This window comes from Lethenteron reissneri, chromosome 21, assembly GCF_015708825.2.
Source record: "Lethenteron reissneri isolate LAM-NWPU_2019-01 chromosome 21, ASM1570882v1, whole genome shotgun sequence".
NCBI classification, from domain to species: domain Eukaryota; kingdom Metazoa; phylum Chordata; class Hyperoartia; order Petromyzontiformes; family Petromyzontidae; genus Lethenteron; species Lethenteron reissneri.
The window spans coordinates 10,539,034-10,565,236 of record NC_083799.1 but is presented as its reverse complement, the minus strand read 5'-3'; the positions used below and the strand labels follow the sequence as shown (position 1 = coordinate 10,565,236).

General features: G+C 49.9%; 1 protein-coding gene across 2 annotated transcripts; it reads right to left on the bottom strand.

The window, feature by feature from the left end:
- Positions 1-1,626: 1,626 nt before the first annotated feature.
- UGCG (UDP-glucose ceramide glucosyltransferase) lies at positions 1,627-14,014 on the bottom strand. Of its 2 annotated transcripts, XM_061555782.1 has the most exons (9): positions 13,623-14,010; positions 7,805-7,946; positions 7,276-7,378; positions 6,536-6,637; positions 5,963-6,075; positions 5,601-5,779; positions 5,326-5,412; positions 4,640-4,829; positions 1,627-2,944 (listed from the first exon to the last, which is right to left on the bottom strand). In XM_061555782.1, exons 1-9 carry the CDS (start codon positions 13,715-13,717, stop codon positions 2,774-2,776), a joined length of 1,182 nt encoding a protein of 393 aa, XP_061411766.1. In that variant the 5' UTR covers positions 13,718-14,010; the 3' UTR covers positions 1,627-2,773. The 2 variants fall into 2 exon arrangements, with proteins under 2 accessions (XP_061411766.1, XP_061411767.1); XM_061555783.1 differs by lacking the exon at positions 5,326-5,412 and having other exon boundaries at positions 13,623-14,014.
- Between the last annotated feature and the right edge of the window lie 12,189 nt (positions 14,015-26,203).

Here is a 26,203-nt window from a genome sequence, read left to right as displayed (position 1 = left end):
ACGGCGGCGTGGTGTATTCCGCAAATATGCCCGACTGTGAGGGTGGGCACAAGCCGGCGTGAGTAGGTCAAACGTTGAGTTTTATAAGGGCACCACGGGGTGACCAGCCCCTCCCCACCCAGACCCTCCCTCCCCACCCAGCTCCTCCCTGCACGATGGACACAATAATCTCCTGTGGGCTGGTGGAACCAGGAGGTTCCTACCAGTATAATAGTAAATTACTGCGTAATGACAGCACGTGCCTCAGTGACTCTGGAAAGTATAAGTGCCTTGTGGTGTAAAGTCATGTCTGTCAGTGTATGTTCGTACCTGATAGGTGCACATGGCCTGGCACAAGCGTCGTGGTGACGTCAGCACCACTTAGTGGCGAAAGGCGGTTGTTGTTGTTGTACCTGATAGTGTCAAATAATGTCTGTGTCTGATAGTGCCAAGTATTGTCTGGTAGTGTCTGTAGGCCGTGCCTTAGAGTGTCTGGCACAAGCTAGTAGCATCTGGTAGTGTCTGGCAGAATCAAGCATGGATTGGTCCTGTGACCTCAGACAATGCGGTCTTTAAATGTTTAACTAGGCCTCTAAGTACACTTATCCTGGCACAGCATCACGATATCACCACTTAGTGGCGAACAGGGGCGTCTGTTATTGTTAGATATGTATTACAGTGGTCTGCTACGAACCTAGTTATCTGAGTTAAATTCTTGTCCGCTGCTAATATCAGACGTGAACAGTGGCGGCTCCTGCAAAATCTCTCAGGGGCGGCAAATGTCTGGATGATTGATAAGGATAAGGTCCACCCATGCAATGGATAAATTAACAGCTTAAGCATGTAAAGGCAACTTCACTTCTTTAATATTAATGAAAAATAAAGTGACTCTTACAATACATCTTGTTTGTTTCTATACTCACTATTAAAACAAACCACTCAAGTTTATTTTATTAAAGATTCCACTAGGTGGCCACAAATTATATTGTTGGATGAAACGTGCTTACGTATGATGACGTAAGCACGTATGATGACGTAAGCACGTTAGGGCGAGCCCTCCCGGAAGCCATAGAGAATGCATTGCAGCGCCCCCGTTCGAAAAAGAACATCTTTGAATGTAAGTCTATGGGGCCACTCGGGGCGATTCTCAGCCGGAGTGAAATCGCCCAAAAAGAGGCGGTACTCCACAGAACGTGACATGACGCTGATTGGACTATATCCAGAGGCTGCAGTGACGGCTAGCGTGACTCTGTGGTTGAATGACATTGGTGGTGCGTCGCCCAATCGCCCTAATGAAGAAACCGCCCCTGGACGTGAATTATATCTAACATTACTTTGAGGCTCCCCTATGTAGACCAAGCTTTAAATGAGTATCTGATGCGGTGTAAATATCAGCAATGGAAACACCAAGGCTACTGGGCGAGGTTCAGACGACACCACGCCATGATAGGTGCACGATGGTCTCTTTCCTAGGTGCTAGCGAACAGCACTTGCCCCAACAGTCTGTGTACACTGCACGGGTTATCTTTGTGTGTGTCTGCTCGTCATGTAATCTTTAATCATTGGGTTTTTTTTATTCCCGTGCGAGTGTTTGTGTCGTCGGTTACAGACGCTGCGTAAAATAATCAATCACAAACACCTGCTCAGTCAACTCAGTTCTTTTAAATTATACAGAAACACAACTCACACTTGCTCCAGTTTACACTATAAATACCAACAGATAAACCATGTATTATAGAACAATTAATGGCCCCCTGACAGAGCTCTGTGAGGAGGCCCAATTTGACAGTGCCCCATTATCAAGCTTCATGATGCGGCCCAGTCTCTGATAGAGGCTCTGTCATGGAGTCCTTTTAGGAAACTTGTCACTTATTACCGAGCTCCGCCAGGGGACCCAGTCTTCAATAGTTATCATGGAACTCCACAATGAGGTCCAGTGTAATAGAGAGCTCCGTGAGAAGGCCTAGTGTAATAGAGCTCCATCGTGGAGCTTAATAAGGAGGCCCAATGTAACAGAGAGCTCCATTCTGGAGCTACATGAGGAGGCACAGTGTAATACAGAGCTCTATAATGAAGCCCAGTGTAATGCAGAGCTCCATCAGGGAGCTCCACGAGGAGGCCTGGTCACAGTGCTCTGTTCATCCAGGTGAAACCTGTCACAGTGCACGGATCCTCCCATGTCTCCTCTCACCTCCCCATACCCCTCACCTCTCACCACATCTTGTCTCTCCTTGAGGCATCTCCTTTCCCTCCAGATGTCTACTCTACTCCTCGTGTCTCCTTTTCTCTCTTCCCCGTGTCTTCCCCTACCCTCCCCGTGTCTTCTCTCTCTTCCTTGTATCTTCCAATATCCTTCCCGTGTCTACTCTCCTATCCCCGTAACTACTCTCACCATATTTCCTCTCTCCTCCCCGTGTTCCCCACCCCTCCCTGTTGTGTCTCCTGTCTCCTATCGCTTCCCAAAGTTATCCTCGTATCTCCTATCTCCTACACGTGTCTGCCCTTCCCTCCCGTGTCAACTCTCCCCCCCCCCCCCCCGTGTCTCCTCTCCTCTCCCAGTGTCTTCTCTCTTCTTCCTCTCCCCTCCGCTCCCTGTGTTTCATTTTCTCCTCCCCGCGTCTCTCCTCCCCATTCCTCCCATACCAATGTCTCCCTCTTCAATCTCTCTATTTCTCTTCTCCCCCCCCCGCCGCGACGTTTCCCTCTCGACCTGTGTGTCTCTCTCCCTCTCTCGCCGTGTCTTTCTCCTCTATCCTGTCCCCGTGTCCCTCTCCTCCCACACGCCTACTCTCCCCTACACGGGGAGCGTCTCCTCCGCGGTGCCACCACAGTGAACCCGGTAAGTGCCTTTCCTCCATGCGATGTTTGGGTGAAGGAGAGCGGAGACGAAGATGTGCAGCGTCAGCAGCTCGCGAACAACCCACGCGGCTGCAAACTCCCTCCGCGAGAACGGAGGTGCGCCCCCCTACAACACAAAGACAAATATTCCCCGTATAGCTCATGCACACACGCACTTTCACACACACCAATTGACTCCCGTATTCTTGCTCACACAGACTGACACACACTCTCTCACAGTCTCACACGATTCCAAAGAACACAGGATGAGATGTTACTATCCTTTGTGCAAACACTTCCAAGAGTTCATGAACAGTGAGCCTGGTGAAATTTGGGGAGCACATCGTCAGTAGTGAACCTTTGGTTCCTAGGGTGTTTCGGCCTTTCATACTATACACCCTCCCCAAAGGCGGCCAGCGACAGGGTGATCAATCCTACGCTTGCGTCCCATTCCCAATTAGTCATAGGAGTTGCCTTGCTCACACAGACTGACACACAGTCTCACGCGTACTAACTCACATGCTTTCTGACACACACTCATTCTCACTCATTCACCATACTCACACTCAATCCCACATACACAAATAAATACACTCACACGAATTCTCACGCTCTCTCATGCAAGCTCACTCTTACTCGCTCATTCGCACTCACTCTCACCCACACTCTTACCCGCTCACATACGCAACAACGACCGCCATTTACCACGAAGTGGCGATGATATTACCACACGGTTTATGCCAGACTACGTGCAATTTGAGGCCAAGTGAAATGTCGAAGCCTCGCTGACAGGTCACAGCGCAGACCCAGGTGTGATAGGTTGATTGATGGAGATGACTGACAAATGCAACACCTGTGCTTCCCACTGTGCCAACTCATTGCTTTTTAGCCACCTGGTGCTCCGCTCGTTTTTGTGAGCGTCGCTCCTCTGCCCTCGATTGTTTTTGGAGGGCAACTGCCTCCAACTGCCCAGTAGTGTCTTGACACTACCGGTATCAGTTATTGGCAAGTCCAATCAGCTCCACATCCTCTTGTACTGCATCAGCCCATCTCTTCTCTAGCCGATGTCACGCCTGTTTAGGCCCTTCTCTAAATCCAAACAAAAGCTGCTTGGGCATGAGGGACCAAGTCAATACAGCCTTGCCTGCCAGAAGAGCTCACTGATGGAATTGTATCCAGATCATTGAGGTATAATAATAATTTAAATTTATAAAACGCCCTTAAACAATCTTTCTCAGGGCGCTATGCCTGGAAATGTGGAAATAGGTCAAATCAACCAAGGAAACAAGAAGTGAGGAAGACGTTTGAAAATAACTAGAGAGAGAAAGACAATTTGACCTCGAAGGGCGAGGAGCTCCAGAGTTTAGGTGCCGCAATTGCAAAGGCGCATTCACCACAAGTGTGATGCCGAGATCGTGGGACAGTGAGCAAACACAATCTGAGGATATTAATGATCTTGGTGGAATATATGGCTGAAGGAGGTCATGAATGTATGGAGGAGCGAGTCAATTTAAGGCCTTGAATACCAGCAAGAGAATATCAAAATCAATACGGATATGGACAGGGAGCCAGTGAAGGGACAGGAGCACAGGTGTGATGTGATCCTTAAAGGATGTACCAGTTAGACATTGCAATTCCAGATAACCCAACTAATACTGTGCCATTAAAATATGGAAAACGGAAGTCAAAGGAAGAGAAATTATTGGGGAGAGGAGTAATTGAGACCGGAATAGAGAAAAACATTTCGAGGAAGAAATGTTGGGGTGAATTACAGCCATTCGCCACTAAGTGGAGGTGATGTCACCACGACCAGACCACTCACGTGCACGCCGGTGAGCTGTGCGTAGTCTGCCAGAAACCAGGCCAGGATGTGCCCCAGAAACACAATGGCCGGGTCCCATCCGAGTAGTTTGTAAGATGCCCAGGATATGAGACACGAAGACACGAGACACTCGGACAATGGCTCGAGCAGTAGGGTCGCAGGGACCATCGTGAGACGCAGCTTAGTCCACCTAAGACACGGAGACGCGGAGACACTGTGACACAGGAACACAGAGACACTGGTATACTCAGACAAGCGTGTACGTGTTAGTGAGCTTATGTTAGTGTGTGCATTAGTATGTGTGCGTTAGTGTGTACGTTTGTATGTGCATTAGCGTAAGTTATATGTGGGGAGCGGTAGTGCAACGGCGACCCGAGTTCGATTCCCATGCACGGCCATCGCCAGTAACGATTATCATGAATTAGTCCTGGGCCTCCCCTAGGTCGACTCAGCCTTAAATGAGTACCTGGTGCGATGTGTAAACATCGCCATTGGGGAGACAAAGGCGGCCGGGCGTGGTGTTGGCCACCCACCCCTTGTGTGCCGTGCCGGCCTTCATAGGTGCTCGCTAACAGCACTTGCCCCAACAGTCTGTTCATGCTATACGGGGGATCTTTGTTTGTAAGTAATATGCGCGTTAGTGAGTGCACGTTAGTATGTGTGGGAATTAGTACGTGCGTTAGTACCTGATCATGCGGTTCCTGAAGGAGGAGATTGAGTAGGAACCCGGGTTCTGCAGTGCAACTTGGTGAGACATGGCGAGTTTCCATCCCCTATGTAGACAAACACAAATACACTCCTCTCCTTTCCCGTACATCCCATTCTTCACCATCTCTCTCTCATATCTCCCATCTCCTCCCCGTGTCTCCTCCCCGCGTCTCCCCTCTCCTCCCCGCGTCTCCCCTCTCCACCCCATGTCTCCCCGTGCCTCCCCTCTCCTCCCTGTGCGTGGCCCCCCTACCTGTCTGTGATGGCCTTGGCCATGAAGTAATCCTCCGCGAGGAACTTTCCAAACGCTTGGAGCCCCCCAGCGTCGTCCAAAACCGAGCGACGCAGCAGACAGGACATTCCCGTGACACAGCGCACCCCAACCACGTGTGCCGAGACATAGCTACGTGGGTGTGCTGTACCGAAATAAACCTGCATACAGAGAGAGAAGCAGAGACAGAGAGTGAGACAGAACAGACAGAAAGAGATTGGAAGACACACACTCTTGACACACACTCGCACACACAGAGACAGTGACAGGAAAAGAAAACACACTCATGCACATATACTAACACTTACACAGGGACAGACAGGGAGACGCACAAACGCGGTTACCTGCTCGAGTGTGGCTGCGAATCCACGTCTGTCAGCCACGTACGGTAGCCCGTGGACAAGACCCACATCCTTGGACAACTGCAAAACCATGTCTAACAGTGTGTCTGGTCTCACTATAGGGAGACACAGGGATACACAGAGACAGAGATACACAGAGACAGAGAGAGACAGACACATATAGAAACAGGGACAGAGTGAGACCATGTTTAACAGCTTGTCTGGTCTCACTACAGGAAGACAGACATACTAAGTCACTGTGAGTGTGTGTCTGTGTTTGTCTATTTACGGATAGCGGGAGTGTAATGTTTAGCACTCTGGGTTAGGAACTCGGAAACTCCAATTCATTTACCGCTTACAGGCAAAATCAGTGGCAAAATATCAGATCCGTTCTTGGGTCTTCCCTATGTCGACTCAACCTTAAACAAGTACCTTGCAAAGTGTGTATTTAACATCAACACTGCGGAGACAAAGGTGCTGGCCACACCACCGACTCATAGGTGCTCGGTATTAGCACTTGCCCCTACAGTATGTGTGGGCTATGCAGGGGACATTTACCTTTGTATTTGTACTCACCACGAATGCCACTGTCACAGATCCACAGTAGACTGTGTTTCGCAGACTCATACGCAGGCATAAGATTATTCACCTTGGGGTTGATACCCACTCGCTTGCCTCCTACACATACAGACGGACACAGAGAGAGATGCATAGACAGAGACACGTAGAAACACACAGACACACTCCTCCCCCCCCCCCCCATGTATCTCTTCCCTCTCTCCCCATGTCTCCACCTCTCTCCTTTCTCTCTCACTTTCTCTATATATTTACCTCATCTCTCTCCCAGTGTCTTGCTCCCCCTGTTTCTCTCGCCCCCTCCTCTCGCCGTGTCTCTTTTTTTTACGATCAGAGGAAACAAGAAGATGCTCGATGTAGTCGGCACTTTGCTTCGTTGATCATTTGTTTTTTTGTTCAATGCTTTGCTTTATGTGCCCCCCCCCCCTTTTTTAAATGAAAGATTTCACGAAAGATTTTACACTCTGCTCTCCTCCTTCTTACCCCTTCCCTCTCTCTGTACCCCCTCTCTCTACCCCCCCTCTCCCTCCTCTATGTCTATGTTCCCCCTGTTTTCTATGTAAAAAAAAAAATTACGACAAGTACTGTATCTGCACCCAGCCCTTCTCGCAGTCCAACGGCACTCAATACACCCATGTCTCTCTCCCTGTGTCTCTGATTCTCCCTCTCAGTGTTTCTCTCTCTCCCCATGTCTGTCAGTTTCCCAATATCTCTCTTGTGTGTGTGTCTCTCTCTCTCACCCACGAGGAGTTTTGCGTCCGCGTTCGGGTATTTGTCGAGGAGCTGCTGACAGATTTTCACCGCTGGGTCATCTCTGTCCTGCACACAGAGAAGAATCTCCACCTACACAGAGAGAAAGAGTGGGGAAGGAGTCAGATTGGCTATTTATTCATCACACAGAGAGAGAGAGAAGTGGACTATCTGCCTGTTAATCGCAAAAAGAGAGGAGACATACTGCCTGCCTCTCCATCTTGTTATAAACATTCTCCATGATGGCGCCTATGAATATTTTCGTATTACGAATTGTATAACTTTCCTCTCCCGTGTGACACTCTTTCTCTCTCTCCCCCTGTGTCTCTCACCCCCCCTCTCTCTGTCTCCCCATGTGCCTGTTTCTTCTCGTATCCCCATTCCTGTAAGTATTTCATGTTGAAGAATTTCTCGAAGTTGTCTCCCCGTGCCCCTGTGTCTCCATCTCCACATGTCTCCCTGTGTATCCCCACGTCTACCCGTGCCTCCCGATAGCCCCGTGTCTCTGTGTTTCCGTGCCTCTGGATAATCCATGTTGAAGAATGTCTCAAGATTGTCTCCGAGGTTTGGGTCGACGCCTTTGAGCGGCTTGAGGAGGGAGACACCAGGAAGACATGAAACAGGAACTTTATCCGGAACCTGCCTCCGCAGGTGGATGCGTCTGGAGAGACGAAGACACATGGAGACACACACAGGGAGACACGGTGAGAAACGGGGAGAGTTGGAGAGACACGGGAACACATGAGAGCACAGCGAGACACATGCCTACAGGGGATTATGAATGCATTATAAATGTAGTTCCTAAAATGCAGCAAGTTGGCACAGTGAAAAGCACAGGTGGAGCATGTCAGTCATCTCAGTCAGTCAACCGATGGCACCTGGGTCTGTCCCATGACCTCCTGCGAGTGAGCCTTCGACACTTCATGTCACCTCAAAGTGCATCTAACCTGGCACAAGCACTGTGGTGACGTCACCACCACTTAATAGGGAATGGCGGCTGTTTATGTTGTGTGTGAGGGTGTATGTGTGACTCAGCCTCAAATGAGAAGCTCGGTGCGATGTGTAGGGAGACAAAGGCGGCCGGACGTAGTTCTGGTCACTAACAGCAGTTGTCCCAATAGTCTGTTAAGGCTAAACAGGTGATCTTTATCTTTGGGAGGAAGTGTGAGTGCGTGCTTGCTTTTGTGGCTCGTGATAACATAGTGGTTAGCAATGGCGGGGCCAGGATTTTCAGGTAGGGGGGGCAACCCCTCCAGCAATGAAAAATGATGGAGGAGTTGTTAGTAAGGACTTGTCTCTTGCTTTTTATTCGACGCGTGTGCGGCGATGGCGCAGCCAACGATCGAGGGTCGAATTCGAGCCGTGTGTGATCGGCATCGCGCTCGCTGAAGGTGTTGATGCCTTCAAGGAAGTCGTGTGCTGTCTACGCAACTGCGCACAATTCTGAGTGACTTATAACTGCTTTGTCGTTACTTATTACCAATTATGGACTCAGACTGTTGTCCTATCATCTCATAGAGTCTCTGGCTCGTAATAATATGTTACATAGTAGTGGGGGTCGCAAAATGCTGATTTATTACTAATAAACCCCAATGACCCGATCGAAATGAGGGATTTCGATCGGATCATTGGGGGGGGCACGTGCCACACTGGATCCGCCAGTGGTGGTTAGCATATTGCGTGTGAACTAAGTTTAAGTTCCGCTGAGAGCCAAGATCAGCCACGAATATTGACGAATATGTGAACCGGTCCTGAATCTCCCCAAGGTCGACTCAGCCTTGAATGAGTACCAGATTGATGTGTAAGCATCATCATTGGGGAGACAACAGCGGCCGGGCATAGTTTAGGCCACATCAAACCAGCCTTGATAGGTGCTCGCTAACAGTCAATAATAATAGCCTGTTAAAGGCTATATCGGGGGATCTGTGTGTTTGTGTGCGTTTGCCCCGTATCTGTTTGCAAAACAAAGAAGCCCTACGTGAGATGAGCTCGCCAACCACACGCAAGCCCAACATCTATCTATCTCCCTGTCCCCATCCTCTCTCCTTCCCTATCTCCCTCCTCTCTCTCACACGTGTCTCCATCCACTGTCTCCCCATGCATCACCCCTCCCATTGTCTCACTATTTTCCCTCCTCTCCCCCCCCCATGTCTACTTCCTCTATCTCCCTTCTCTCTCTCTCCCCCCGTGTCTCTCTCTGCCGCATATTAATTATTTAAGATTTTTTGTGAAAACACTATGAACCTTGTAAATTCACCTGCGAGTCAGATTTCACACTGAATTAAAGATTAATGCTCCATGCGCGTATGCATTTGTGTGTTTTGGAGGCTCGTGAAGAACGCTCCTGGGCAGTGCCAGGCGAGGGGCACTTTTATGCTAATGGTCAAGTTGGAGTGACGTTTTGAGTGAGTGATTTGGTATTGTGAGTGTATGGGTGAGCGGGTACGTGAATAGGTGGATGGTTGAGTGGGTGGGTAGGTAGGTCAGTGGGTGGGTAAGGGGACAGTACATCTCCATGAGCTGTCACATGGTTAAATAAAGGATGGCAAACGCTATTCATTATTTAATTATATAATGCCTCTTCTGGTCGTGTCAAGTGACAGAATAAACAATAGCAGGTGAAGCAGCCTATGCAGAACAATAAGGTGGTAGTACAGGTAGCTCTGGTGATGATGCTGTTAAACATGAACACAGCCCAGCCAGCAGTGATGCGAATTACACATTCCTATGGCCAAGAGCTACTAGGCACATTGAACATTGATACAATTAGACAACAAGCGACCTGCAATTGTAACATTTTTACAGCGTGGAAGAGTAGACTAAATGACCTCTCTATAGGGGCTCTGAAGAGCTTCCTTTTGTGAAAGCTCTTCCGCAAACCGTGGCATTAACAAGTAATTTCAGTGCTGCACATTTTACCTTTTGACATAAAAAAAATAAGAAAGGGTTTACAGTAAACAAGAGTCAGGCAAGGCAAAACACAGCAACAAGGATAATCTCTCAAAAGTTGTATAAATAAACATGTGTATGTGTAATTGTGTAAATATAAGTTCGTATTTTTACAATGTTTTAATGTAAAAGCAACCAAATGCAACATTAACGTATACCGCTGAATCCTCCGGTATAAAGACAAATTCTTATTTAAATTATCGCTTGAAATAATATTCGGTTGCTGCTAAATAACGTGGCTGTTCTAAATGCTACAGTTAAAACTTGTTGTAGATATTGTGACTAACACGAAATGAAGGTTTTAACGTGAAAACGAGAGCTGTGAGTATGCAGTGCCGCCCGTAGAGGTACAGTGTGCGTGCGTTACAATAAAAGAAAACGAGACAAAGCTACACAATTAAGCCTGTGCAACTTTACGTCACAACACACACACACAATTGCACAAGAAAGCCTCGCATTAAAATAAACAAAACCGAAAGTGTGGCCGTGCGGCTGATGGGATGCGTGGCAAAAAACATTTTCTCTTTTTTTACGCGAAGGGACAGATATAAGAAGGCGCAATTTTATTTCACTTAAAATTCTCCTAAGATTATCATGCTTATTTTGCATGGACCCTGGGACCCTATATTATGCCAGAGAGCTACGTCCCTGCCTACATAAACTACGGCATTTGGTTTGAACGAGACTAACGCTGCTGCAGCAGCTGATGAGGCACGGAACGTGGAAACCGATGCCGTCCGCTCGTGTTAAAAGCAATAGTTTAAGCCTGGCTGCCGATGGGCCACAGTTTTGCTTATTTGTACTCTGATTGAACTCATGGTTTAAAAAAGCAAGCCCCTAATATATCCGATGTGATAGTGAATGGTATCGTGTCAACCCATAGGGTTTACCCCGGTATTCTTGTACAGGGAAATTGAGTTTTTAGGTCCATACGGCGTACAGCCGTTTCAATAGGGCAACACAAATGTTTCGACTTATTTGTTTGCGTTTCGCCCTTGTTGATGGGACTTTTTAGGATGCACGTTGATATTTATAAGGGGCACGGCGTGACCATTAAGGTCTGAATTGGTCTGAAATAAGGTAGGGCACTGATAAGGGGTGGACAGGTATGATGAATGCAATGCAGAAACCGATAAAGGAGGGTTTGTTGCGTTAAAATTAATGCCGCCGATCAGATACACTTACAAGAAGGGAGTGTGGCTGGCTGATGGGATGTGTAAACAACTACATTTGTAGATGTTTAAATGTGGAGAGACTGCTTTGTGAAGGGCGCATATTGTCTGTCCGCGTATCTACGTTTGTTCTGAAGTCTTTCTCGCATTGGCGGTGGTGGTTATCTCCATAAACAAGCTGGCAGCGGTGGAAAAATTCAACATGTCGATGGCAGAGGGGGGGTGTCCAGAGTTTTCTCTCTCCTCTCTCCCAACTGCACTGCTTCGTCGCTGCCGATTTGTCTTTTGAGTAAGCACCACCTTGTCAACAACCCCTTATCAGTGCCCTACGTTATTACAGGCCAATTCAGACCTTATTGGCCACGCCGTGCCCCTTATACATTTCAACGTTCATCCTACAAAGTCCCATCTCAAGGGAGAGAAACACGAAATCGACGTTTTTTTGTTGCCCCTATTGAAACGGCTGTACCGCCGTATGGACCTGAAAACCCAAGTTCCCCTGTACAAGAATACCGGGTACCAGTACCAGTTAAAAGGGTAAAAACCTATTACTATATTTTGCCACTGGTAAAGGAGGTTTCATAGTGTAAATGCTTATCCCCGAGATCTCAATACTCTGATAGGGCGCTGTTTTTGAGTTGTACGCCTTTTGGCGACATCTGGTCCAACACCAATGGAGACTAGGCTCTAAGAAAAGCTGTCTCGGGTGTGGACCAATCAACTTCAAGGACAGTGAATATCATTATCAGAGTTGTTTCTTTTTGTTTGCATTTAGACTGCTTGTGTTGTGGTTATTGCAAACATGATCCCTTGTATAAAGGTGTCCGTTTTTGTACCAGTTGAAAGGGTAAAACCCTATGACTATATTTTGCCACTGGTAAAGGAGGTCTCATAGTGTAAATGCTTACCCCGAGCTCTCAATACTCTGATAGTGCGCTGTTTTTGAGTTGTACGCCTTTTGGCGTCATCTCGTCCAACACCAGTGGAGACTAGGCTCTAAGAAAAGCTGTCTCGGGTGTGGACCAATCAACTTCAAAGACAGTGCATATCATTATCAGAGTTGTTTCTTTTTGTTTGCATTTAAACTGCTTGTGTTGTGGTTATTGCAAACATGATCCCTTGTATAAAGGTGTCCGTTTTTGTACCAGTTGAAAGGGTAAAAACCTATTACTAAGAATACCGGGGTTAAACCGTACGGATTGACACGGTAAGCCACCCCTCGCTGTGCGTTCTAAGTGGCAGCTGGCTGGTTTGTGTTGCCTGTGTTGCGTGTCCAGTTGTAGTAGCGAAGCGGACAGCGCTACGAACCCCGGCTATGAGCCGAGTTCGAGTCCAGCCATCACGACCAACAACAACAGCAGCAGCAGCCAGTGACGATAACCTGAACGAATAGCGTGATGTGGCTTGCAGTAAAAACATCGCCACTGAGTGGGGGAGACAAAGGCGGCCGGTGCGTGTGTTGCTTGACCACCCCACCCCGTCATAGGTGCTGCTTGCTAAGAGCGCTTGACCCCAGCATCATGTTCAGGCCAAAAGGTGGTGGGGGGGGAGTGTGGATCTTTAAACTTGAATAGCGTCAGCGATGCAGCACTGCGACAACTGTGCGTGTGTGTGTCTGTGCCGTGTGTGTGTGTGCTTTTGTGTGCGTGTGTGTGCGTGTGTGTGTCTGTGCCGTGTGTGTGCATGTGTCTGTGCCGTCTGTGTGTGCATGTGTGTGTGCCGTGCGCGTGTGTGTGTGTGTGCCGTATGTGTGTGCGTGTGTGTGTGTGATTGTGTGTTTGTGCCGTGTGTGTATGATTGTGTGTGCCGTGTGCGTGTGTGCGTGTGTGTGTGTGCTTGTGTGTGTGTGCGTGTGTGTGCTTGTGTGTGTGTGATTGTGTGTGCCGTGTGTGTGTGCCGTGTGTGTGTGCTTGTGTGTGTGTGTGCTTGTGTGTGTGCGTGTGTGTGCCGTGTGTGTGTGCGTGTGTGCCGTGTGTGTGCTGTGTGTGTGCGTGTGTGTGTCCTGTGTGTGTGTGCGCCGTGTGTGTTTGTGCCGTGTGTGTGTCTGTGCGTGTGTGTGCTTGTGCGTGCGTGTGTGCCGTGTGTGCGTGTGCCTGTCTGTGCCGTGTCTGTGTGCCGTGTGTGTGTGCTTGTGTCTGTCTGTGTGTGCCGTGTGTGTGCGTGCTTGTGTGTGTGTGCCGTGTGTGCCGGTAGTAGCTGTCGCCGCGGGGACTCACGTGAAGGCGATGGACACGAGATGCATCAGCCACAGCACGAGGCCCAACGCGAGCGACAGCGCGGCCACAGCCACGCCCGGCGCGAGCGCCATCATCGCCGTTACTCGCCACCACCTCCACCACCTCCACCGTCACCACCTCCACCGTCACCACCTCCACCACCACCGTCACCACCCCCAGGACACGCAGCCGGCACCCCCGAACGAGCAAAGAGCGAGGGGATCGAAGGAGCGAGCGAGCGAGCGAGCGCGCGTCCCGCACCGAACAAGACGAAAATAATGAAAGCGAATGGGGGGGGGCGAGGTGGTGGTGGTGGTGGGGGGCAAGGTGGTGGTGGTGGGGGGGTGCGCACACAAGAACGAGAGTGAAATGAGAGCGACTGCTTGAGAGAGAGAGAGAGACACGCGCGGGGTGGGGGGGGGGTGCTCAGCTGGGTGCCCGCACCGTTAGGTGACGTCACCGACCCAATCACCCCGCACACCGCGATCCAGCCTCGCGCGATGACGTCACTCGCAACAAGAGCGCGGTGACGTCATAACCACGGCAACAACTCCGGCGCGGGTGCGAACGTGCTCGATGACGTCATAACTACCGCCGGCCACTTGCTAACTACCCCGGGCGCGGGTGCGAACGTGCTCGGTGACGTCATAACTACCGCCGTCCACTTGCTAAACTACACCGGGCGCGGCTGTGAACGCGCGCGGTGACGTCATTCCCAGCGTGATGCAAGCGTCGTGACGTCCGCGGCCATTCGACGAGATGACGTCAGCAATCGCTGATTTACGTCGATATCTTCTCGGATGACGTCACGGTTCGCTTGTTGAACTGAAATTTAGCACTGGCAAGGAAAGCCTTGAGGATGATGCGATGTGCAACAAAAGAATATTGTAAAAAAGAAAACATAAATTATATAAATAATAATAGAAAGATTTTGGACGATTTTTGACCCCCCCCCCTCGTCACACGACGTCACAAAAAGTCAGTCTCCCCCTCAAATATGACGTCACAAAGCTCTGCCCCCCCCCCCCCCCAAAAACATGCTTCAAATCGCCTTAAACTATTGTCATTGTAGTGCGTATTTAATGTGGCGCTGCACTCTGATGTTGTAGGAGAAAACATTTATATAAAAAAAGTATATTTAATGAAGTAGAACTTGTCTATATTTATTTAAAGTTGCTCATTCTGATGTGACGTCACATTTCTCCCCCCCCCCCTCGTCACACATCGTCACAAATGTCTGACCCCCCCCCACCCCCAGGTGCGTGACGTCATTTATGGACGGCCCCTAAAACGTCTCCCAGTATTCAATTATGTCTCTACGTCTCCCTGTGTCAACGTGTCTCCATTGATGTCTCCCTATGTGTAAATGTATAGTAGCCGTCTCGCTGTCTCCCTGTGCCTACGTGTCTCCCTATGTCTTGGTAGGAGGGAAAATCCCTCAGCCCAGAAAACATCATGGGGCAAGGTGGGGATGAACCATGCTCGGGCTGCCGTGAGTGACATTTTGGAGGAAGTCGCCCCCCGTGTGAGTGGGCTGGCTGATGATCCGTCTCTATTTATGTCTCCCTATGTGTAAATGTATAGCAGCCAAATACTCTTTGGTTCTTTCGGTAAAGTCACGTAGGTATAAAATAAAATAAATCACAACGTTTCGGGCGCAACACAAGCGTCCATCATCAGGTTTCAGTTCGAGTTTTCATTTATTTGGTATAGCCCTGTGAGACATTCGGCTCTTGAATCGGGTGCAACCGCAGCAAACAAAAAACAAAACATGGTGGAAAACAGGTGGGAAACCTGATGATGGACGCTTGTGTTGCGCCCGAAACGTCGTGATTTATTTTATTTTATACCTACGTGACTTTACCGAAAGAACCAAAGAGTATGTTCCGTCTGTTGCGGATGCGATGTGGTCACGTCCCCTCCACTTCGTGGCGAATGCCCGCTGATCTCTCCACATTCCTAGCAGAGGTCTTGAGGCTCTGTAAATCTGACATGGGTTCCAGAGTTTACATCGGCGTCACTTCTTTCGCACCGTAATTAGCTAACCGTGCGAATCGGAGTTGCGGGAAAGATAACGGCTATTATGTCCCTATGTCTATTTTTACTTTTACTATTTAACGATTTCTTTTACCAGGTAAGGCCCACTGAGTTGTACAGCTGTTTTACAGAAGCGATCTGGCCACAAATGATAGCTCATAGCAATGGGCTATGTGTAAATCTATAGCAGAAAAATACTCTAAACGCATGATTATAAATGGAGGGGAAAACCGGAGGACCCGGAGAAAAATACACGCGACCACGGGGAGAGAGAGCATGCAAACTCCAAACATACAGCAGGCGTCAGGGTTGGGATCGAATCCGCAACCTCCTGCATACCAGGCAAGGTAGTTAACATCTCGCCACCGTGGCGCCCTCTCTGACTCCCTGCGTCTATCTCTGTCTTCTTGTCTCCGTGTGCGTGTCCTTGTGTCTATCTGTGTATAGTACAACGCATCAACTCTTAAGGCCTATTAATACTGGTAGGAACCACCTGGTTCCACCAGCTCACAGGGGATTATTGTGTCCGTCCGTCGTGCATCCAAAAATGGGAGGGGTCGGGCTGGGTGGGGAGGGGAAGGTGGGGAGGGGCTGGGTGGGGAGGGTGGGGAGGGGCTGGGTGGGGAGGGGAGGGTGGGGAGGGGATGGGTGGGGAGGGTGGCGCTGGGTGGGGGGTGGGAGGAGTGGGGCTGGGTGGGGAGGGGCTGGTCACCCCGTGGTGCCCTTATAAAACTCAACGTTTAACCTACTCACGCCGGCTTGTGCCCGCCCTCACAGTCGGCCATATTTGCGGAATACACCACGCCGCCGTTGGCCCTGGCCATTGACCGAGCAACCCAACGTTCCTACCAGCTCCCTCCGCAGGAATGGGTTTAATGAGGGTTCTAACAGAGATAGAGGCGCACACAAAAGCGTATTGGAGTACTTCTTGTTACAGCCTGTGTCCACCAGACGGCGACACATCATATCGCACATGACACAGACATCAAAATTGAAGTAAAAGCAAAAAATTGCCAACAAAACGCCTTCACATATCTGTCCCTCCAAGTGAAAACCAAAAGTCGTTTGAACACATCACATCTTCCTCTTCGATGTTCATTATCTCATCAGCAGGGTCTGATTCGAAGTGAAACCTCTGCTTCCAAACCAAAGCTGTTACATAGAAACAAAGATCCCCCATATAGCCTGAACAGACTGTTGGGGCAAGTGCTGTTTGCAAGAACCTTTGAAGTCCGGCACGGCACATGAGAGGGTGGGTGGCCAACACCACGCCCGGCCGCCTTTGTCTCCCTAGTGGCAATCTTTACACAAGACACCAGGTACTCATTTGAGGCCGAGTCGATCTAGGGGAGGGCCAGGACCCGTTCAGATAATCGTCACTGGTGTTGGCCGTGAGCGGGAATCGAACTCGGGCCACCGGGTTCGTAGCGCAGCGCTAACCACCACACTGCTACCGCTCCCCACTATATACCTACACACAGCCGTACATACACACACAACTGTGGCAAACACGCATACTGCAGGTGTGTTGAATATATTGAAAAATCACGAAAAAATATATTTTCAAAGCTATTATTATACAGCCCCTATGTCGACTATCAGAGATAATTACTCCCACATCTCAAGCTCCGTATCATTTATATCAGGACAGCAAATAGGATGGAGAAAGGTCATTCGTTATAGCTGGATTTTAGTTTTCTCCGTCGTATGTCTGGGGTTTCTCCAGACAGCCCCGTTTTTTTCTCACACTAAGAAAGTCACAGAGAAAATATCCGAATACTCTTAAAAGTGGAGTGTGCTTGGCATGGGCCCTGGAAATTCAAGGGGGCCCTCCCCTGTCCAATTCTCTCAGTCTTTAGAGCGCTGCGCCTAGACCCTTGGTGCAAAGCCTGCGAGTCACTGTCTCCTCCAACATGGAACCTTTCTTGCCAGTATCAAAGTATAAGAATATGTTTTACGCTTTCTGACACAATAAAACAGGTGTTAAGATCTTCAAATACCAAACAGAAACCTTTGCAAGGAATCATGTCTGCATTAACCACACATACTTGTGATTCGATCAAAATCCCTAATTTCGATCGGATCATTGGGGTTTATTAGTAATAAATCGGGATTTGGCGACCGCCACTGCCACTGTGTAGCATATTATAACGTGCCAGGGACTCTATGAGATGATAGGACAATAGTCTGAGTCCACAATTGGCAATAAGTAACGGCAAAGCAGTTATAAGTGACTCAGAATTGTGCGCAGTTGCGTATACAGGACACGACTTCCCTGAAGGCATCAACACCTTCAGCGAGCGCGATGCCGATCACGCACGGCTCGAATTCGACCCTCAGCCGTTGGCTGCGTCGAATAAAAATCAAGGGACAAGTCCTTACTTACTAACAACTCCTTACTTACTAACAACTCCTATATCATTTTTCATTGCTGGAGGGGTTGCCCCACTACCTGAAAATCCTGGCTCCGCCATTGCTTGTGAACATGCAAACAAAAACACGCTCTGGTAATAAATGAATTGTCTTTGAAACTGATTGGTTCACACCAGAGAGAGCCGCCTTCTTTAAGGCCTCGTCTCAATCAGTGTTAGACCAGAGGACGCCAAAAGGCGAACAGCTATGTATATACGCATTGTCTTTGTGGTTAGTGCAGACATGACTCATTGCAAAAGGTCTCTGTTTGGTGTTTGAACATCTTAACACCTATATTATTGCCAGAAAGGGTAAAACCTATTCTTACAATTTGATACAGGCATGAAAGGTCCCATGTTGTAGCTGCTCACCCCTGATGCAGTTGCACCTCCAGATTACTCAATAGCCGTACCGCCGATCTCCAAACATTCCAAGCAGGACCCTCGCGAAAAGGGGGTCTCGAGACTCAGTAAATCTGACACGGGTATAGACGTAAAATGCTGCGCTTGCAATGCGCACCAGGCATGGATACGAAACAACGCACTGAGCCGTCACGGCTAAGATCGCGGATTCGAACACGGGTGCTTTCTCAAGTGTAGCGAGTTGATGGTCTCAGAATCGGTCACAACGATGACGGCAGGTTGGAATGTGGGGTTTCGCTTAATTTGAAATATCGATTGGACTGCCATGCCATGAACTTGTACATGGGGCATGGCCCCTGGTGTGTTTGATAATAAATAAAAACGTTACTTGCAGAGCTCTCCGAAGAAGTTCTGCGGTATCTCATGCCGGGGGAGTTCCACAAAAGTGCCTGCCTATGTGTGTGCTATGGGTCCCGTTTAAACCAGGTAGGTACAGGATGGTTCAGATGTCTTGTGATCCCAACTTAATTAACCCGTAACATTTTATTTTCTTTAGCATATTCATTTACATTTTAAATAAACCTTACTTCAAAAATAGTCTTAGGGCATTAAATGGAAGTCACTGGACATCTGGACAATCCTTATTGAGTGCTGTATGTGGTCTCAGCGAGATGCGTGTATGACGGACGCCACTGACGGTGGTGGTTGTGATTGGTGACAGTGTGCTTGTTGTTTCCAGGAGGTGTGCTCGCCCTTGCTGCTCGTCCACCATCCCCCTCCGTATCCACCACCCGCCCCGCGTCCTTCACCCGCTGGGGGGGTTACGAGCGGCATGGAGGTCCGGGCACACTTTGTGCGCCAGGCGGTAGTCCTCGTCCTGGAATGCGATGAAGATGCAGAAGGCGCTGATCGGCTTGGAGCAGATCCACGAGACGTGGCTCTGAACCTGCTCGCGGTAGCACAATCCGCCCGTGCCCGAACCCACACCTGGTGGACCGTGACCTGGACCACCAGGGCTGGGACTCGAACCGGCGGCGGGGGAGACCACGACACGCGGCTCGGCGCACGGTGCTCTTTTGAGTGCTCGATCCACTTTCTCGTACTCGACGCGACAATGGAAAGTTCCGGTGTCCTGGGACTCCTTCGACTCAGCCTGCTGCTGCTGCGGATGTTGTTGGTGCCGCTCTTGCTTCAGTTGCAGCTGTTTCTCATTCCACTGCTGCTGCCGATTGTTCTGGTCGTGCTGATGCTGCTGCTGTTTCGGGTGCTGGTCATCTTCGTGATGTCGCTGGTAGTTCTCATTCCACTGCTGCTGGTGCCGCGGCTGCTGCTGGTGCTGGTACTGATGGTGCTGCTGCTGCCCGTGCTGGTGTTGACGATGCTGTTGCTGCTGCTGCTGGTGGTGATGTTGTCGGTGCTGCTGCTGCTGCTGATGGAACCGCGGCTGCTGGCTGGCGAGGGGTCCTCGCGTTGAGAAGCGCAGCGGTATCGCGTGCGGCCCGAGGCTGATGGACAGGTTGCCTTCTCGCCCCGTCGCGTTGTGCCAAAAGTGCACGCTCAACGAGCCGTTCCCTTGGTCCACCATCTTCGCCATGACGAGCAGCTGGAGCCGTGCCGTGCAAACGCTGGCGCTGAAGTCGCCCCAGCCGAGCGGCTTGCGGTGCCACCTGCCCGGGCCCAGACCCGTCCCGTAAGCGGTCGCCTGGCCGTGCCCGCGCGCGTACACCGCTCGGCGCCGCCGCGGCCGCGACGGGGAGAGTTCCGCGATCGAGGAGAATTCGTGACCCCGTGATAACGATGTCGGTGGCGGTGGTGATGTTGATTCACCTCGTGTTGCTGATTGTGTTGTTGCTGCTTCTGATGATGATAAATCATAATAAGATGATACTGGTGGTGATGGTCCATAGTCTTCTACTGTTCGTGCTGCTGATGTTACCGATGATGATGATAATTCTGTTACTCCTGCTGCTGCTGATGATGATGCCAGTAACAAGGGCGTCCGACTCCCGCAGGAGCCGCTTGAGTTCCCGTGTTGCCCTCGCAAGGCAGGACCCAGAGGCTGGTCCCCGCTGGACTGGGGGGGCCAGGGAGGGTCTCGGGAACCCAGGGACTCTGGACTCGAACTCACCAAGATTCTTGTCTGTGTGGATACAGCAACGCCATTACCATCATGACACAACTCATTAATATCAGTCATTCATCACCAACCATTGTCATCAAACAATAATAAACACCATTCATCATCACCAAATTATAATAGACATGATCATGAATTCTAGATATGACAAGATTATAAGAATAGGTTTGACCCTTTCTGGCAATAAAACAGGTGTTAAGATGTTAAAACACCAAACTGAAACCTCTATGCTATGCTATTGTTATTTGATCACATAAGGCCCACTGAGCGATGTAGCTCTTTTTCAGAAGCGACCTGGCCACGAATGATAGCTCAATGAAGTGGCTTATTATTACGTGGACATTTATAGCAGCAAAATACTCGAAACGCGTGTTTATAAATGTGGAGGGAAAACCCGGAGGACCCGGAGAAAATCCACGGGGAGAACATGCAAACTCCAAATATAGAGCAGCAGGCGTCAGGACTGGGAACGAGCCCACGACCTCTTGTATACCAGACGAGGTAGTTAACATCTTGCCCCATGCATGTCCCTGCGTGACATTGCGTATAAATTATAGTTATAGAACGATAGAGAAGACCTGCTTAACGAGCTGAGATACCATTAAGACCAGCAATCTCTAATTCCGCGAGGGGGAGGGGGGCACCAAGCGCTTTTGGTAACATCGCGCGTTAACGCGAATCGAAGTGAACGCGAGGTGCCACGCTCTCTGCGTGTCCGGCCTCGCCACTCGCCGCACTTCGTGCCGCGGGACCACCGCAAAAATACCCAGAGATGATTCGCGTAGACCCTGACCTGCACTCCCATCCATCACCCCGAGGATGGCACCTTCTAGCAGCGCCTGACCCACCCTCTTCATCTCGACTCACCCAGAGCCAGATTCACGTAGAGGGGGGCTTTAGAGGAGGGGGGCTGTGCAGCCTCGGCTTTTTCCTTGGCTCTCGTTATGAAACTCGCACGCACCCAACTCTCCCGGGCATCGGCGTTGGGTGTTCGCTCTCTCACGCATTATGATCGCGAGCGATGGTTAGGGATGGGGTGTAGTTCGTGGTCCATCACAAGGGGTCAGCGCCTTTCGGCCACTCACGGACAGCAGCAGCAGTAGCAGCAGTATAAAGAAGGGCAGCAGAAAGGGCAGCACGCTGAAACCCCAGAGACGTTGACTCCACGCGCACATGGTCCTTGAGCTGCTTCCTCCGGACCAGCGTCACACGTGGCCGAGGTCACGAACCCCGGCAGCTACCCGGGAGCTCGGGTGAGTGTATAGGGGTCCCTCCCTGTCTCCTCGTGCCGTCCCCGAACCACCTCACCACCACTCCACCCCACCCACTCCTCCTGCTCCTTCCCTATTCTCTAATTCTACCTTTCTCCTGGGGCGATTGTCTCACCCGTTCGCTGCGGTGAATAAGTCAGGAGGCAGCTCGTTCGCGCGACACGCGTATCCTGCACCGTGCTCCTTGCTTATATAGCATCGTCAAGTCCAGTGTCTCCTCCCAGCTGTCTCTGAAAGGATCTTACTATCACCACCTCCCCCTGCTGCTACTACACACGTGCAACCCCCCCCCCCCCCCCAAATATCACTCTCCTTCCCTCTCACTCCTCCTTAGCGCGTCTTCACAATTAATTGGCCGCTCTCTCTCGCCCTGTGACAAATTGGAGCGGCTGCGATGCATTCCGGGCGGGCAGCCACGCTCGCGCCGCCGTCGGACCGGAGGGAGATGGGTTTTGTGTGTGAGAGCGTGCACGTGTGTATGGCTGAGAGCGTGTGTGTGTGTTGGCCACCCTACTCCCTCGTGTGCCGTGCCGGCAGTCATAGGTCTGTTAAGTCGTCTTGGTTCTATCGGTAAAGTCACGTAGAATGGAAATAATAAAATAAAAAAAGTAATTATTTTGTAATGCTTTATTTTTATTACTTTATTATTTCCATTCTACGTGACTTTACCGAAAGAACCAAGAAGATGAATCCCTGCAGTCACGAAAGCTGTAAATCGAAGGTCTGTTAAGGTTATACGGGGGGTCTTTGTCTTTGGAGCGACAGTGTAGCGGTTAGCGCGCTGCGCTACGAACCCGGCGAACCGAGTTCGATTTCTGCTCATGACAAAAACCAGTGACGAGTATCTGAACCGGCCCTGGTCCTCTCCTATGTCTACGCAGCTCATAAATGAGTACATGGTGGGAGGAGGGGGGGGGGTGTTAACATCGGGCATGTTTCTAGCCTCATCAACGCCTCGCGCGCTGTGCCGACCTTCCCAGATTCCTTGGCGCTCACTAACGCAAGGCGTGTTGGTCCCAACAGTCTGCGTAGGCTACACGGGCGATCTGTATCGTTGTGCGTGTGTGTGCATGCGCGCGAGCGTGGTTTTTATACGTGTCTGAATGGAGAGGGGCAAGATGAGTCTTGCGGGCATTATTTCAAATCTGGCGCAAGCAAGGTCACTACTGACTGATATACTGCCTGTGTCGCAGATAAACTTCATGCGGTCTATATATGACGATATTATTGTTGTATTATTCAACACTGGAGCGCGCACTGCATGGGTTCTTTTTGTGTGTGTGTGCGCGCACGCGTCTCGAGCACGCGTCGCAGAACAGGCGAATAGATTATTTGGCGATGCAGCTGCTGCTTTGGCCGTGGTGCACAAAGTAGAATTAGCAATAACAAAAGTTACTCAACACGGTGTAAATAACAGCACTGTGGCGTCTAACACATGTGTAGTGACATTGAATGAGTCACTGTAGCGCGTGGCGCTGGGAGATTGGTAGACAATGGGATTGGGGGTAGCAGCGCGTTGTACCAGTTGGACCCGCGGGTGAGGCAGCCTGGCCATGCTGGGGAAGATAAAAGGCGAGCTCCGACTCACATTCGGTGCTGCTGCCATTTGGAGTGGAACTCGTCGTGCTGCCGTCATCGTGGTCTTCGCCTCTTCAAGCTGTGGGTCTGGAAGCGTGTTGGCTGTCCTGACCCGGTTTGTAGTTATCCTCTATGGCTGTGAAGTCCGAAATAAACAAGAAAGATTGCCTCCTACTAGTGTCTCCTGAATTAGTACACTAGACATAAGAAATGTACTAATAAATAAGGGCCATTTCACAAAACATCGGCTATTATATATATAATTTTTCTGTATCAGCCACATAAGTGAGATTGGTATGCCAATAAGAATTCGCATTATAACGTAATTTAGAAATGCCAGTTACGTAATCATATCTCCCATATTCATCGTGCTGATTGTGCCAATTGTTTTCAATTTTATTCCACTTCCATTGATATAACAATGCTAAGTATAACACGATACCAATTACATGATCATGACTATTATATAAAATAATAGCAATTATTTTTGCAGGAAAGCCGAGAGAACATCGCTGTGGGACGGTGGTGGCTACGCTCCACGTTGCTGTCTGTAATCCAGCCACTGCGGAGACAGCAGAGCAAGGGTTTGTGGATCGCCGCGCAGATGGGCTGTGAAACTCCATTCCTGTGGACGTCGAGGAGGTGCCACGGCCTGACTCGCCACGAGAATGCGGTGCACTATCGCCATCTCTTTCCATCCATACGGGGATAGAGAGTTGCCCCCTCGCGTGCGTTGGTTTCCTCCGGGTGCTCCAGTCTTCTCCCACTTGTGTAATAAACAACTCGTCATTAATTCGCTGAAAACATTTTAAAATATATTTATTTATTTCCCCCATACGTATTTAAGAGTAATGTATGTACGTACAGTGAGGGGAAAAAAGTATTTGATCCCCTGCTGATTCTGTACGTTTGCCCACTGACAAAGAAATGATCAGTCTATAATTTTAATGGTAGGTTTATTTGAACAGTGAGAGACAGAATAACAACAATAAAATCCAGAAAAACGCATGTCAAAAATGTTATGAATTGATTTGCATTTTAATGAGGGAAATAAGTATATATTTGACCCCGATGCAAAACATGACTTAGTACTTTGTGGCAAAACCCTTGTTGGCAATCACAGAGGTCAGACGTTTCTTGTATTTGGCCACGAGGTTTGCACACATCTCATGAGGGATTTTGTCCCACTCCTCTTTGCAGATCTTCTCTAAGTCATTTGGCAACTCGAACCTTCAGCTCCCTCCACAGATTTTCTATGGGATTAAGGTCTGGGGCTGGCTAGGCCACTCCAGGACCTTAATGTGCTTCTTCTTGAGCCACTCCTTTGTTGCCTTGGCCGTGTGTTTTGGGTCATTGTCATGCTGGAATACCCATCCACGACCCATTTTCAATACCCTGGCTGAGGGAAGGAGTTTCTCACCCAAGATTTGACGGTACATGGCCCCGTCCATCGTCCCTTTGATGCGGTGAAGTTGTCCTGTCCCCTGAGCAGAAAACACCCCTAAAGCATAATGTTTCCACCTCCATGTTTGACGGTGGGGATGGTGTTCTTGGGGTCATAGGCAGCATTCCTCCTCCTCCAAACACGGTGAGTTGAGTTGATGCCAAAGAGCTCAATTTTGGTCTCATCTGACCACAACACTTTCACCCAGTTGTCCTCTGAATTATTCAGATGTTAATTGGCAAATTTTATACGGGCATGTATATGTGCTTTCTTGAGCAGGGGGACCTTCACGGCGTTGTGTGTTACAGTGACCAGCAGACAGCCCACCCAGATGCCTTCCTCATTCTGGCTGGGGATTTCAACCATGCCAACCCCAAGATCGTGTTTCCACAACTCCAGGGACACATCAACTTTCCCACACGAGGAAACAATATCCTGGACAATGTCGACACTACACACAAAGGTGCCTACAAAGCCCGTCCCCTCCCCCACCTTGGGGCCTCAGATCACACCACTGTTCTGCTAACGTCAGCGTACAGGCCGCTGGTTAAAGTCACCAAACCAGTTATAAAGCGGATATGCGTGTGGCCTGAGGGGTCTTCAGAGGCACTCCAGGACTGCTTCTCCACCACCGACTGGAACATGTTCAGAAAGGCAGCCACCTACAACAACACCGTAGACCTCCAGGAGTACACGGAGACCGTCACTTTCTACATGAGGAAGTGTATGGAGGATGTCACGGTCACCAGAACCATCTCCATTCGGGCCAATCAGAAGCCATGGCTGACAGGGGAAGTCCACAGGCTCCTGAGGGCTCGGAACGCCGCCTTCAAAGCTGGCGAGGAGATGGGCCTGAAGACAGCCAGGGCCAACCTGTCGCGAGGCATCAGATTGGCCAAGAGGCAGTACTCCAGGAGGATCGCCGACCGCTTCAATGACAGCAGAGACACTAGGAACCTGTGGCGAGGGATGCAGACCATCACGGACTATAAACCCTCTCCGCAGACCTGTGACAGCTCCATCTCTCTGCTGAACCAGCTGAAGGACTTCTTCGCTCGCTTTGAGGCAGACAACAGCACCCCAGCACAGAAGACTCCACCACCTCCCGGTGATCAGGTGCTGACGCTATCCCCAGATAGCGTGAGGAGATCCCTCAGAAGGACGAACCCAAGGAAAGCCCAGGGCCCTGACAACATTCCGGGTCGTGTCCTGAGAGACTGTGCGGAGGAGCTCACAGATGTCTTCACCGACATCTTTAACACCTCGCTGAGACAGGCTGTTGTACCCACGTGCCTCAAAGCTACCACCATCATCCCGGTCCCGAAGAAGTCATCTCCCTC